The 13430-nt window shown below is 48.3% G+C and overlaps 1 protein-coding gene across 3 annotated transcripts in view; it reads right to left on the bottom strand.

Annotated features, from left to right (window-relative positions):
- The window catches only part of SETD5 (SET domain containing 5), a 126805-nt gene that overhangs the window by 25675 nt on the left and 87700 nt on the right, over nt 1–13430 (bottom strand). For all 3 annotated transcript variants that reach the window (XM_088459774.1, XM_088459776.1, XM_088459775.1), the window contains exons 15-21: nt 12967–13224; nt 8929–9243; nt 8581–8823; nt 8308–8431; nt 6922–7172; nt 4767–4823; nt 3563–4045 (exon numbers count right to left, since the gene is read on the bottom strand). In XM_088459774.1, coding sequence (XP_088315900.1) covers nt 3563–4045; nt 4767–4823; nt 6922–7172; nt 8308–8431; nt 8581–8823; nt 8929–9243; nt 12967–13224 — 1731 coding nt within the window. The remainder of the gene's footprint in view (nt 1–3562; nt 4046–4766; nt 4824–6921; nt 7173–8307; nt 8432–8580; nt 8824–8928; nt 9244–12966; nt 13225–13430) is intronic.

Genomic DNA, 13430 nt, shown 5'->3' with positions numbered 1-13430 from the left:
TCTGTTTAATAAACAAACCAACATATTATACAAGTGTTTTGTGGAATAAGGTTATATGCGGTTCTGAAATGACATATTGTGGCCGAGCAGCACGGTTGTTGTAATGATTAGTATTACTGTCACAGCACTGAGGTCTTGGGTTCAATTCCCACCACGGCCCTAATTGTATGGAGTTTGTATATTCTCCCTGTGCTTGCGTGGGTTTCCCTCCAGGTGCTCTGGTCCTCTCCCACAATCCTAAAATTTACTGGTAGGTTAAATGGCTTCTTTCATAAAATAACCCTAGTGTGTGTGTGTACTTGTGGTAGGGAATATATATTGTATGCTCCACTGGGGCAGAGACTGATGTGAATGGCCAAATGCTCTTAGTAAAGTGCTGCGGAATATGTATGCGCTTTAAAAATAACTAGTAATAAATAAATCAAGTGCCCTCCTCCTACAGTCACTGTCAGGAGCTCTGCTACACAAAGGGATGAGGTAGGACCTATAACACTATGATCATCAAGTTTCTCCTCCTACAGTCACTGTTAGGAGCTCTGCTACACAAAGGGATGAGGTAGGACCTATAACACTATGATCATCAAGTTTCTCCTCCTACAGTCACTGTCAGGAGCTCTGCTACACAAAGGGATGAGGTAGAACCTGTAACACTATGATCATCAAGTTTCTCCTCCTACAGTCACTGTTAGGAGCTCTGCTACACAAAGGGATGAGGTAGGACCTATAACACTATGTTCATCAAGTTTCTCCTCCTACAGTCACTGTCAGGAGCTCTGCTACACAAAGGGATGAGGTAGGACCTATAACACTATGATCATCAAGTTTCTCCTCCTACAGTCACTGTTAGGAGCTCTGCTACACAAAGGGATGAGGTAGAACCTGTAACACTATGATCATCAAGTTTCTCCTCCTACAGTCACTGTTAGGAGCTCTGCTACACAAAGGGATGAGGTAGAACCTGTAACACTATGATCATCAAGTTTCTCCTCCTACAGTCACTGTCAGGAGCTCTGCTACACAAAGGGATGAGGTAGAACCTGTAACACTATGATCATCAAGTTTCTCCTCCTACAGTCACTGTTAGGAGCTCTGCTACACAAAGGGATGAGGTAGAACCTGTAATACTATGATCATCAAGTTTCTCCTCCTACAGTCACTGTTAGGAGCTCTGCTACACAAAGGGATGAGGTAGGACCTATAACACTATGATCATCAAGTTTCTCCTCCTACAGTCACTGTTAGGAGCTCTGCTACACAAAGGGATGAGGTAGAACCTGTAACACTATGATCATCAAGTTTCTCCTCCTACAGTCACTGTCAGGAGCTCTGCTACACAAAGGGATGAGGTAGAACCTGTAACACTATGATCATCAAGTTTCTCCTCCTACAGTCACTGTTAGGAGCTCTGCTACACAAAGGGATGAGGTAGAACCTGTAACACTATGATCATCAAGTTTCTCCTCCTACAGTCACTGTTAGGAGCTCTGCTACACAAAGGGATGAGGTAGGACCTATAACACTATGATCATCAAGTTTCCTCCTCCTACAGTCACTGTTAGGAGCTCTGCTACACAAAGGGATGAGGTAGGACCTATAACACTATGATCATCAAGTTTCTCCTCCTACAGTCACTGTCAGGAGCTCTGCTACACAAAGGGATGAGGTAGGACCTATAACACTATGATCACAAAGCTCCTCTTCCTACAGTCACTGTCTGCTACAGAATGGAATGACGGAGGACTTATACAACTATGGGCGGAATTCAATTCTTTTCGCGCCCGGCGGAGCTATTCTATTCTTGCTCCTGTCGGGCGCGATCAGCTGCCAAGCGCTACATTTCAGCTCGCAGCCCCTGGGGGATGAGAGCTGAAATGTGCGAAAAGTGACATGTTTGGGCGCCCAAACATCACTTTTCGCGATCGCGCCCAGCACTTTGGACGGGGTTAGCCGATTTACGCGGCTAAACCCGACCACTTTGGGTGCGATCAGCGTGAACAGCTGGCACAATTGAAGAGCGGCCCGCGATCTCCTGTCACTTTAGACGGGAGATGCGGGCCGCGAAAACAATTGAATTCCGCCCTATGATCGTCAAGTTCCTTCTCGTGCAGTCCTTGAGGTGCAATGCTTAACAACGAAACAAAGTAATGAGAGAGATCTTAGGGGCAGTTTGGGGAAAGACCTTCTTAGATGGTCACTTAGGTAATATTAGGTGTAGTGCTATGAATTATAGTAACACCCGTTAATCCTAAACATCTCATAACAATTCCCAAACGTGTTTATGAAATGACTAACCCCAATATTTGTAGTCTGCACATAATCACCCAACTAAGTGAAGCTCAACCAAGTAACACCCATTAAGCAGAGCCTGAAAGCGCAGAACTGATGTAAGCCACAAGACATTTCCCTTTGTAAAACATTCACTATTTAAAAGATACTCATTTACAGACTGACGTTCTCTACACCCTTACACTGTTACAGTACGTAGACGACACTCACCCTCAACTTCTTGTATTTGTTCATCATTTCCATTTACAGTTTTAAACTTCAGTGATTTAATTTTTAATTATTTGCATGTAGTTGCTATTTAATGTTAAGGGGCACGCACTGGCCCCGATGCCTGGCAGAGCACGCGCACAGGCCCGAGAGAATGTGCGCACAGGCCCCACTCTCACAGAGCGTGCGCACACAAGCTGCACCTTCAGAGCGCGCACACACCCAGGTCCAACCCTCGCAGAGCGCGCACACACACCCAGGTCCAACCCTCGCAGAGCGCGCACACACCCAGGTCCAACCCTCGCAGAGCGCGCACACACACCCAGGTCCAACCCTCGCAGAGCGCGCACACACACCCAGGTCCAACCCTCGCAGAGCGCGCACACACACCCAGGTCCAACCCTCGCAGAGAGCGCACACACACCCAGGTCCAACCCTCGCAGAGCGCGCGCACACACCCAGGTCCAACCCTCGCAGAGAGCGCACACACACCCAGGTCCAACCCTTGCAGAGCGCGCGCACACACCCAGGTCCAACCCTCGCAGAGCGCGCGCACACACCCAGGTCCAACCCTCACAGAGCGCGCACACACCCAGGTCCAACCCTCACAGAGCGCGCGCACACACACCCAGGTCCAACCCTCGCAGAGGGCGCACACACCCAGGTCCAACCCTCGCAGAGGGCGCGCACACACACCCAGGTCCAACCCTCGCAGAGCGCGCGCACACACCCAGGTCCAACCCTCGCAGAGGGCGCACACACCCAGGTCCAACCCTCGCAGAGGGCGCACACACCCAGGTCCAACCCTCGCAGAGGGCGCACACACCCAGGTCCAACCCTCGCAGAGCGCGCGCACACCCAGGTCCAACCCTCGCAGAGCGCGCACACACCCAGGTCCAACCCTCGCAGAGCGTGCACACACCCAGGTCCAACCCTCGCAGAGCACAATCCGCACACATCGGCCCCAACCCTCGCAGAGCACGCACACACCCAGGTCCAACCCTTACAGAGAACGCACCCACAAAGGCCTCACTCTCGCACACATTTGTTACTTGCTACGAACAGTTACCTTTTTCCTTTGTGGTGGGTTTAGGGGAGAGGATCTGACTCCCTCACAAGTCCTTTCGCTACAGGGAGACATAGATCCTTGGGCTGATTCTTTCACAAGGCCGGGCCCCTGTCTGCCATAGTATGCCTCCACTGGAGACCCACAGTACATGTCTGACTGGGAAGGCTTTCTTTCCCCTACAAGGGGGGATCCACGTAATGAGCCATCCGCCCGAGGCATAGCGTTCAAAGGGGAGAAAGCATACATTAAATTGAATTCAGTCCGAAAAGTCTGTTCCGACGTTCTTAGCAGCATAGACCCTTCCCCGCCTTTTCCCAGAACACTTGCGTCCGGCGTACCACTGTACGGCACAGATGCGCTTGGTGACTGAGCAGCAAGTTCTGCTAGGCCGGTGCTGACGGTGGTTTGGGGTTCTTGGCAAACCTCCATGGATGACTCCAAGAAACTGGCCTTCGGGAGATCTACGTCAGGCCGCAGGCAAGGCTAAAAATAGGGGATCACAGAACGAAATGTGAGAAAAAAGCATTGTTATAAACAGATTTAACTTGTACTTGCAATTATGCTACACTTAAGTGCAAAGAAAAAAATGTTATGCAATAACCCCCTCCCCCCAGGTTCCTCTTTCAGACCAGCCCAACAAGTAAACAGCTTGCCATCTGAGTTATTACTCGCATGCATGAATGTTTTGACACAACGATATGAAACATTTCCCCACGTCCACAGCTTTGGTTCTTCGGTAAAATGAGTTTAGAGAATAAATAAAGCCAGACCTAGGGCTAAATGTAAGACCGCGAGCCGGCTCCATTGCAGGGACAGATGAGAGTATGCCCGGATTTTTAAAGCAGCAAGCATGTTAGAGGCTAAACCAGCTGGGTTTAGCCTTTAACACGCTTGCTGCTTTCAAAAATACGGGCATACTCGAATGTGTTCCCACAGAGGTGCCGGCTCGCAGTCTATTACATCTAGCCCTTAATGTCATGAATTCATGTCACCGATTGCCTCTGTGAATCAGCTAATAACTGTGCTTGCAAAGTCTGAGCACAAAACGGACCCATGATCCCCAAGCAGAATGCTTAACCCCCCATATGATATCTTCGCCAGCCTTAATCATTCGCCAAACACAGGATTTCACATCCCAAAGCCCCCGCCCCCCCCCCACACACACGACTGCGCGGTAGAGCAATATACACAGCGTTATAACTACCTCTGGTGAGAGGGACTCGGGCCTATGCGCTGGGGAGCTCTCTGGGGAAGATATGTTCTAGAGGAGGGAAAAGCAAACGGTTACTTAACTATTGCAGCAAAAATGTCAGCACAGATAAAAAGGAAAGGAGATAGCCACAGCTTTACTAAATGGCATTTATGAAGTATATACGCTCACCACATGTATTGACATTTGTGTCTAGAGACAAAACCATGTAACAAGTCGCATGACAGTACTAGAAAATGGATTCCTGGATGAGTGGTGGCCGCGACAGCAATGAGATGGGTGAGGGACACATTTTAGACAGGAGAGCAACCGTGAACTCATTAGCTGTGGTTAATGTTCAACCCCAGATGAGTTAAGCAAAGTAACAATACAAGAGACAAGCAAGCGAGAGAAACAGAACATAAGGCTACTGCTGAAAGTGTCACTGGAGAGCTGCACCAGGCAGGGTAGGGAAATGAAGGAGAATGAGGTCTGTAAAGTCAGGAATGAATAAAATGGGATAAACCAAAAAAATTGTATTTACAACAAAAAACAGTCACTGAGAAACATAAAAAAACCCCAAAAACTCCCCTTTGGTGCTGTTTGCAGGCGTTGGAGAACCACACTCCTGCCCAGCGAGGTCTCCAATCGCTACAGTAAAGCTGGAGCTTATATCTACAAACATGGTCCATTGTTTTGGCATTTACGCAGATCATCGTTCTTTTTTGCATGTCTTGAACACAATGGGGGGGATTCAATTGTTTGGTTCTTTTTGTGCTCCGCTCAGTAATGGGCGCCTGACAGAGCAATTCAATCGTTGCTTTGATCAAGCGCCGACAATTCCTGCAGCCATCAGAGATGGCGAGCAGAATTGTGCGAATAGTCCATGTTTTGGGCTCCCTGACTGGCACTTTAGACGGGTATAGCTGCAATATGCGGCTAAACCCAGTGATTTTGGGGCGAGACAAGTACAATAATTAATGCACGCCCAAAACAATAGATTTGCTCAGTTGGACGGTGATTACCGCTGCCCAATAAACAACTGATTCGCCCCCACTGTGCCACCTTATCAATTCATCAGGAACAGACTAGGAACCTCTTGTCTCAGCGATATCACTGGTTGCCAATGAGATTATCAGCTGGCATAAATACACACAGGGGGGAATTCAATTGTTCTGCCGGTGGCTTCTTTTTTTTTTTTTCACAACGGCCGACAGAGCAATTCAATTGTTGCTCTGTGAGGGCGCGATAGCCGCCGGCATTTCTGCACGTACTCAGGAGGGTGAAAGCAGAAATGTGTCTGAACACCCTGGTTAGGGCACGCTTACCGCAGATAGTGCGCCCTAACCAGAAAATAAGACAGGTTTAGCCGTTTTAGACGGCTAAACCTCGTCTTTTTGGTGGCGAAGAAGGCGATGATTAATGAGCGCCCAGAACAATTGAATAGGAAACTGGGCGCTCATTAATTAGCACGACTAAAAACAAAGTGATTCGCCCCCACAGTATCAACTGATTCACCCCCATAGCTCAACTGTAGGCAGAATAATGTTGTTCAAAGATCAATGAGTATCGTATCTGACTATACAAGGGATAATAAGGGCACCTGTCTCCACATCTCCAGGTGTAAAGTCACAATGCTCAGCAAACACAAAAGCAAAAAAATTTATACAAGCAGCAGGAACTAAGAAAAATATGAGTGTGCGCTGTGATGAAAATGTGTCTTGTAATTATTCTGTAGCCCGAGAAATCCAACATACCTTCATATTAGCAGAATTATCGTCCCATTTTTGTACTGTAAAGTGTCTCATACATACATCCGCTGCAGCATATTATAGAATACTACAACCCATCATTCTGTACAAACGGAGCAAAACTTTTGAAGTCAGTCACAGTACTGTGCAAGTTTCTTACTATTGGCTAATACTCATGTCATGTGACAATTGAATTCTTCAGGAACTCCTCCCCCATTACAGTGGTTTTAAAGTGACTGGCAGTGTGTCAGGAGAACTCATTTTGTGGGCTGTACCCAGGTTTTATGTTAATAAAGTTGGTCCCAAATAAAACGTATTGCCTTCACTTTGAATGTATTTGGCAGAAAAATAAACAGATCCCCATCATAGGGAATAGAGATCAGCCTAAAGTGCCGGGACTCTCCATTCCTGCCAATTACCTCAAACTGTAGTGGAGTATTGCAGCGACTAGCAGCGAGAGAAGGGATCGGGGAGAACATGAGTCCATATCCGAATCGGGATTCCTCTTCACCGGGGAGGGAAGAGCTGGGTGTGGTCTGCAGAGGACTGAGCGAGTCTGTGGTCAGGCAGTTGGGTAGTGCGGGAGGGAACGGCACAGGACTGAATAACATGCCAGAGTTTTCCTCCAAGATGTATTTCATCTTCCATTTTTTAAACGGCGCTGGGACTTCTGTTAGGAAAAGCATTAAAAGTCAGGGAGGGTCTGACAATAGTGGCACATAAATTTACCAGGTCCTAACAATAAATCAAAAGGTTTATCTCATAAACTGCATACATGGAAGTTACACATGTAAAATAATTGGAAAATAAAACAAAAGTTTTGAAAGAAAAAAAACCTAGAAAGTAGACTTTGAAAACTGGGGAAATGGCAGTCATGGTTTCAGGGCAGGGGAGAAGGAGAGGCGGGGAGGAGGCGAGGAGAGGCGAGGAGAGGCAGGGAGGAGGCAAGGAGAGGCGGGGAGGAGGCAAGGAGGGGAGGAGGCAAGGAGGGGAGGAGGCAAGGAGAGGCGGGGAGAGGCGAGGAGAGGCGGGGAGGAGGCGAGGAGAGGGGAGGAGAGGGGAGGAGAGGCGGCGAGGAGAGGCGGCGAGGAGGCGAGGGAAGGAGGCGAGGAGAGGCGTGGAGGAGGCGAGGAGAGGCGGGGAGGAGGCGAGGAGAGGCGAGGAGGAGAGGCGGGGAGGAGAGGAGAGGGGAGAGGAGGGGAGGAGAGGCGGTGTGGAGAGGCGGTGAGGAGAGGTGGTGAGGAGAGGTGGTGAGGAGAGAGGAGGGGGGGGTGGGGAGGGGAGAGGAGGGAGGGGGAGAGGAGGGATTGGGAGAGGAGGGATTGGGAGAGGAGGGATTGGGAGAGGAGGGATTGGGAGAGGAAGGATTGGGAGAGGAAGGATTGGGAGAGGAAGGATTGGGAGAGGAAGGATTGGGAGAGGAAGGATTGGGAGAGGAAGGATTGGGAGAGGAGGGAGGGATGGATACAGAGAAAGGAAGAGAGTATAGGGGAGAGGGAGTATGGGGGGATGGGAGATAAAGGGGGGGGATGGGAGAGAAAGGGGAGGGGGGGGGGGATGAGGGAGAGGAGAGGTGAGAGGGAAGTGGAAACTGCACATAGCTGACATTCATTAAAAAGATTCTAAAACATTACAAAGTGGCTTATATGTACTTATGGGGAAGCTGTAAGTATAAACAGTTCCTGTACATGGAAAATCCCATCAGCAATGTTCTACACAGCTAAATCTGTACACAAGATTTACTGCTCACCCAGCACACTTTAATTTTCCCCAGAGTTTCCCTTGCTGTGATAGCAGCGCATTACCTGTATTGGTTCCGTTGTTGGAAGAGCTGCTGCTCTCATTGCTTTGGTATAAAGGTTCAGGTGTCTCCTGTACAGAGCTAGCTGGCTGCGTGATGACGTCCTCCATGGCTTGTTTAATCCAGCGCTGACAAGGAAAAGATCAATGACACCAATCACGTGTAGTATTACCAAGCACAATTATGCACTTACACCAAGTTCTACTCCTTCAAAAGCAGATATAAGGACATCATATAGCACAGGAGCAACCAATTATAATATAGAATTAACACCAACCTTTTTACATGAGCCATAAGTGCCATCCGCCTTTGGAGGTCTCCTCCGCCTCTCTGGCATAAAAGGGGACACGAAGCGTATGTAGTGTTTGGGAGCTGTGCATATGGATGGGAAATGGGATAGTCCAGGGAGCATGTTAAGTGTTGTTGCCAACACGGTTGGGTCTGTGGTAATCCGCAAAGTGTGATCAATGGGACAGTCCTGTTTCTCCACCTTGTCGTTTAACCATTCTGTTACCAGGTACTGGGAAGAAAAAGGTGCTTGTTAAGTAAACACAGATTGGAGAGTATGTGCGCATAACTATCACATAATCACTTCCCAATGGCTCAGGCAAGAAACGCTACCAACCTTTTTAGTCTTGTGGTATTTAAGGCTAGCGCGGGTTGGCTGGGTGACCACCTGGGCAACTGTAGGGGACTCTGATCCTTGAGGGATGTCGCCGGTTCCTACGTTCTCTGTGGTCCCAGCCTCTGTCGTGGCTGTACTTGAAGTCCTCTCCTCCGCCACCAGGGGCGCCAGCTCCACCTGCTGAGCCACAGCTTGCCGCTGTCTTCTCAACCTCTGTGCTGAAGCACTTCGGTACCTTGACATGCGACTTTTTGGACGAGGCCTGGTGGGTTTTGGTGTAATAGGCTTGGGAGCAGGTTTCTCTGTATTGATTTCCTATGTGAATGAGACAATACCCTCCTTAGTTATTGTACTTTTCAACGTCCCACCAAGCTTTTAATTTTTAAGTGCAGGTATTTCACTGAACACAAATGCCATAACCCGTGTTTCCCTGATCTAACTGGTACATTTTAACTAGTGAGAAGTGGGCTCACATGACCGAGTGCTTAGAGGCATAAAATCTAATGCATATAGGTAGGATGCGGATCTCTGCCTGGCATAACAGGGCGTCCTTAGATGGACGGTCACCAAGCAACAAAGGAAAAATAAAGTCCTTGCACAAACAAGCACAGGCTTACTTACATCTATAGCATGTCATCACTTACTGAACCATCAGTGTGGCCAAAACCCATTACACCTACCTCTAATGCCTGCTAATACGGAAAAGACTCTTACCGATAATTGTATTCCAATGTATTCTCCATGACAGCACCGCCCAAAGATAAGCCTGCCCTGTTACAGGGACAGGAAGCGGAGAGGTAGAACAACCCATTCATCCCATCCATACTTCAGGGGATTACAAAGAACCACACAGACAGAGGGTGTGTGCTGTCACAGGCTTTGATTCAATTGCTTTACAGCCCCCTGCAGTACGTCTATACGAATAGGCGCCTGCGTAGCAATTCAAATTGTTTCTCCGTTCAGGCGTCCAATAGTTTTTATCGCGGCTACAAGCGCCGGGTTTAGTCGCACCCGTCTTAAGAAGTGGTTAGGGCACCCAAAGAACCAAACTTTGAACACATTTCTTCTCACACCTCAGGATACTGCGAGAACAAGTGAGTCCTGCCGCAGCTTTAGGCGTCCGAATGAAATTGCTTCTTCGGGCGCCTAGTCGTATAGACGACAGTGGGGGGCGTCTACAACAATTGAATCGCTCCCACAAAACTCTAAATGGAAAATACAATCATCAATGACAGTAATTTACATTTCCCTTAAACCTCCACGCTGGCACCAACAAGCATAATCGGACATTCTATTAGGGATACACTAGGCTTGAAGGGCTTCAGGATGAACGGTCAAATTCTAGTTTGTCATCCAATTTATGTTTGGAGAAGGTGTGAAAACTGGATAAAGTCGCTACTTTGCAAATCTGCTCCACCGAGGCCGAAGATCTTTCCCCTAGGAAGGTGAGGCAGCTCTAATGGCACGCATCACTAGATCCTTAAACGTACTGCGACAAGTTCCTTGGGTTTCAGTGAACACAGGGCCTGATTCAGACCCACTCGCAAGGGGGTCGATGGCCTGGCAGTGTGCACACGCGGCGAGCGAGAGATCAGTCGCTCTGGGGCTCGCAACAAAACGGGGTGGCTGTCGATCTTGATCGACAGACCAAACGGAGGCGTTCCTGAAGTTCCTGTCGTTTGCGGGCGGCCCTACTGACATCACCAGTGATGTCAGTAGTGAACTTGCTGCTCTATTAGAGCAGGAAGTTCACTGGGGCTTACGGTGGACGAGACCCAACCACAAGGGTCTCGTCGCAAGCCTGATGGGGTCGCTCGAACAAGCTGTGGGTGGTCACCCACAGCTGTGCAAGCGGCCTGGAGGCTGGACACACGCACAAAAAAAAAAAAAACGCCCATCAGACCTGCAAGCCGCCTCTGGTAGCGAGCGGGTCTGAATCAGGGCCACAGTGTGGATCCAGGGACAATTGCAATGGGCCAAATAATTGCTATGCTCAGGAAGGGGCATTAGTACCAATAGGGTGTAGGGTACCCCTGATCTCCATAAGGATCTCTGTGGTCACACCTTGCTCGATATTTGCCCCCCCCTTCAGCATCGTAGGGATTGAAGCAGCAGCCTTTACGTTCGTCTTTCTGATACTCTAAACTCTCAGGAGCATTTGTTTCCTGCCTGTTGAATTCCTCTTGCAGGGAAAGCCCTCTTCTCAGCTACCGCTTTATTAATAGATCACTCGACGCAGAACCAACTAAGCATTCACCCACATAGGTACAGAACAGAGCCTGAATCTGTGTAGTGCATCGCCTGTCCAGGAATTAAGAATACCAGCCCCATGTTAGTAAGCAGCTGTAGTAGCGATACTCCAGCTATGGTGTCACAGATGTAATTCCCCACATTTTTAAGGATTGGTAACCTGAAATTTTGATGGCCAGGAATTTTTATTTTCAGATGACTTTCTAATTGATTCAGCCCAGCTTTCACACATTAAAGGGATCGGTGCCTCTATATCTGAAGCAGCTCTCATCACTTGTAATTATGATCAATGTTATTGGAATCAAACTCCGGGACAGTAGACTGAGCACAGGGTAAAAAGCTCATCCTCCTACTAGAACTGGTAGACTACCAGTCATGTTGCTAACTCCAAAGCAGCATGCTGGGTCAAACAGACCTGCCAAAATTAATGGAAATGCCCCATGCACAGTCTAGTATGAGGAGGCAATGCCCCAGATGCAGACATGATCAGTAACGGTTGACTTGGGTAAACGAGCTTCTCAATGGCTGAAACTTATAGCTATCACGTCAGACATACCGCGCTGCCCTGCCTGTACGGGGTGGTGGAAAGGACATGGCAATCAGAGGATGCGGTATATAGTGGGATAGCCGTCTGGCAGACTTACTCTTGGAGCTAGACTTAGAGCGAGGAACCCACAAACCCCCCCCCCCCCCGCCCTCCCCTTCACCACAACCTATCCTGCCTCTGCCCAACAGTGTAGGGAATGTGAAATTGGAGAAGGGCTGTCTCTACCTACAAGGAAGGGGGCATTAATCGGGGCCTCAGGGCCCCACCCAAAAAAAAACAAGAAATCCTGGAAGGAACCGGTCTACACCACCACACACCCCCCCCCCCCCCCCGCCCCTGAAAAGGGACCAGAAAGTGAGGGGCTATTTAACATCTCTACTTCAGGTCCCACCAATGGTGCAGACCGATCTCTCAGCTGGCATAGATAAGTATGGGAAGGTAGATATTTACAATCTGCAAACAAGATACATAATGGCATCAAGTACGATAAAGGGCTAGGTACCGGGCCGAATCTCAATCCGGAATATTGCATTAATTTAAAGAAATTACAATGTATGGAGTGGACAGAGAAATACGTGTGACAAAGAATGCAACTAAAACACACACAAAAAATGAAAAACAAAAATAACCTTATAAAGTGGACGATATGTCTACAATAACTGAATCTGGCCCTCATTAAAAAACAGTGGCGTTCCCATGAAACACTAAAGTTGGGACCAAGTAAATAAATAAAAATAGACAATCTCTTAGAGAATATTTAAGACACATCTAAAAAGTTCTACAGTGGCTGCAAAAAAACTAATCTGGGAAAGGCAAAAACATTATCCCTCCTCAATCCTCAACCTGCCCAACATACAATGACACAATGGATATAGCCGACAGGGTCGGGAAGACAGAAGGTAAGGGGGGGGGCTTCCTACAATTGCTTCCCATGAATTAACTGTACCGTCCTTATTTTGACAGAACTGTGAGAAAACTTCATACCATAAGAAGACGTTTAGCAGTGACATCCAAGTAAAGTGGAATGGAATCCTCGAAGACACTGCATAGAAAATGGTTGTACAATGTTTTAAATGGTGTTTCGAAAGAATAGACATTGAACACATGCCGCAAGTTTATAAGGTCTTCAGGGAACATGAGCTGAAGCGATATGATCTACAGTGACATCCCATGAAATGATGCAGAAGGTACTAAGTTTCGCTGTGTAACACGCATCAGCGCCACGCCGTGCTGCCCCTCACCAGTGCCTGTGACGATCTCCTGGTGTTCACTCCCTGCGTGGGATTGGCTGCAGGCTCCGCCAACGTGAGAGTCTCGGACTCTGGCTCCGAAGCATCAGCCTGAGGTGCCGATTCTACGATGGGACGGACATCTGCAGGAGTAGGGGCCTCGGGATCAGCAACCGCGAGTTCTGCCGGCTGTTCTCTACGTCGCCTTCTTTTCTCCAAGCTCTCCGATGGCTGCGTGGTGAGTAGATCTGATTTCTTTTCGTCTCTCGACTGCGAGGACAAAAAAAAACAAAAAAACCACAAGTGTCAAGTTTGTGTGCAGGTGGAAAACACGGTAAAACTATCTCAAAAACTGAATCGAGCACCTACATAGTCTCTCAAAACATGGAGGAGTTTATGCTCACAAACAATTTCTGCACTGTGTAATAAGATCAATATCAGGATAAAAACCACTCGATGCATAGTGTCGGACTGTA

This window comes from Taudactylus pleione, unplaced genomic scaffold (assembly GCF_031769625.1).
Source record: "Taudactylus pleione unplaced genomic scaffold, aTauple2 ptg000934l, whole genome shotgun sequence".
NCBI classification, from domain to species: domain Eukaryota; kingdom Metazoa; phylum Chordata; class Amphibia; order Anura; family Myobatrachidae; genus Taudactylus; species Taudactylus pleione.
The sequence above is the reverse complement of the archived record's forward strand: the minus strand, read 5'-3'. Positions and strand labels throughout refer to the sequence as shown.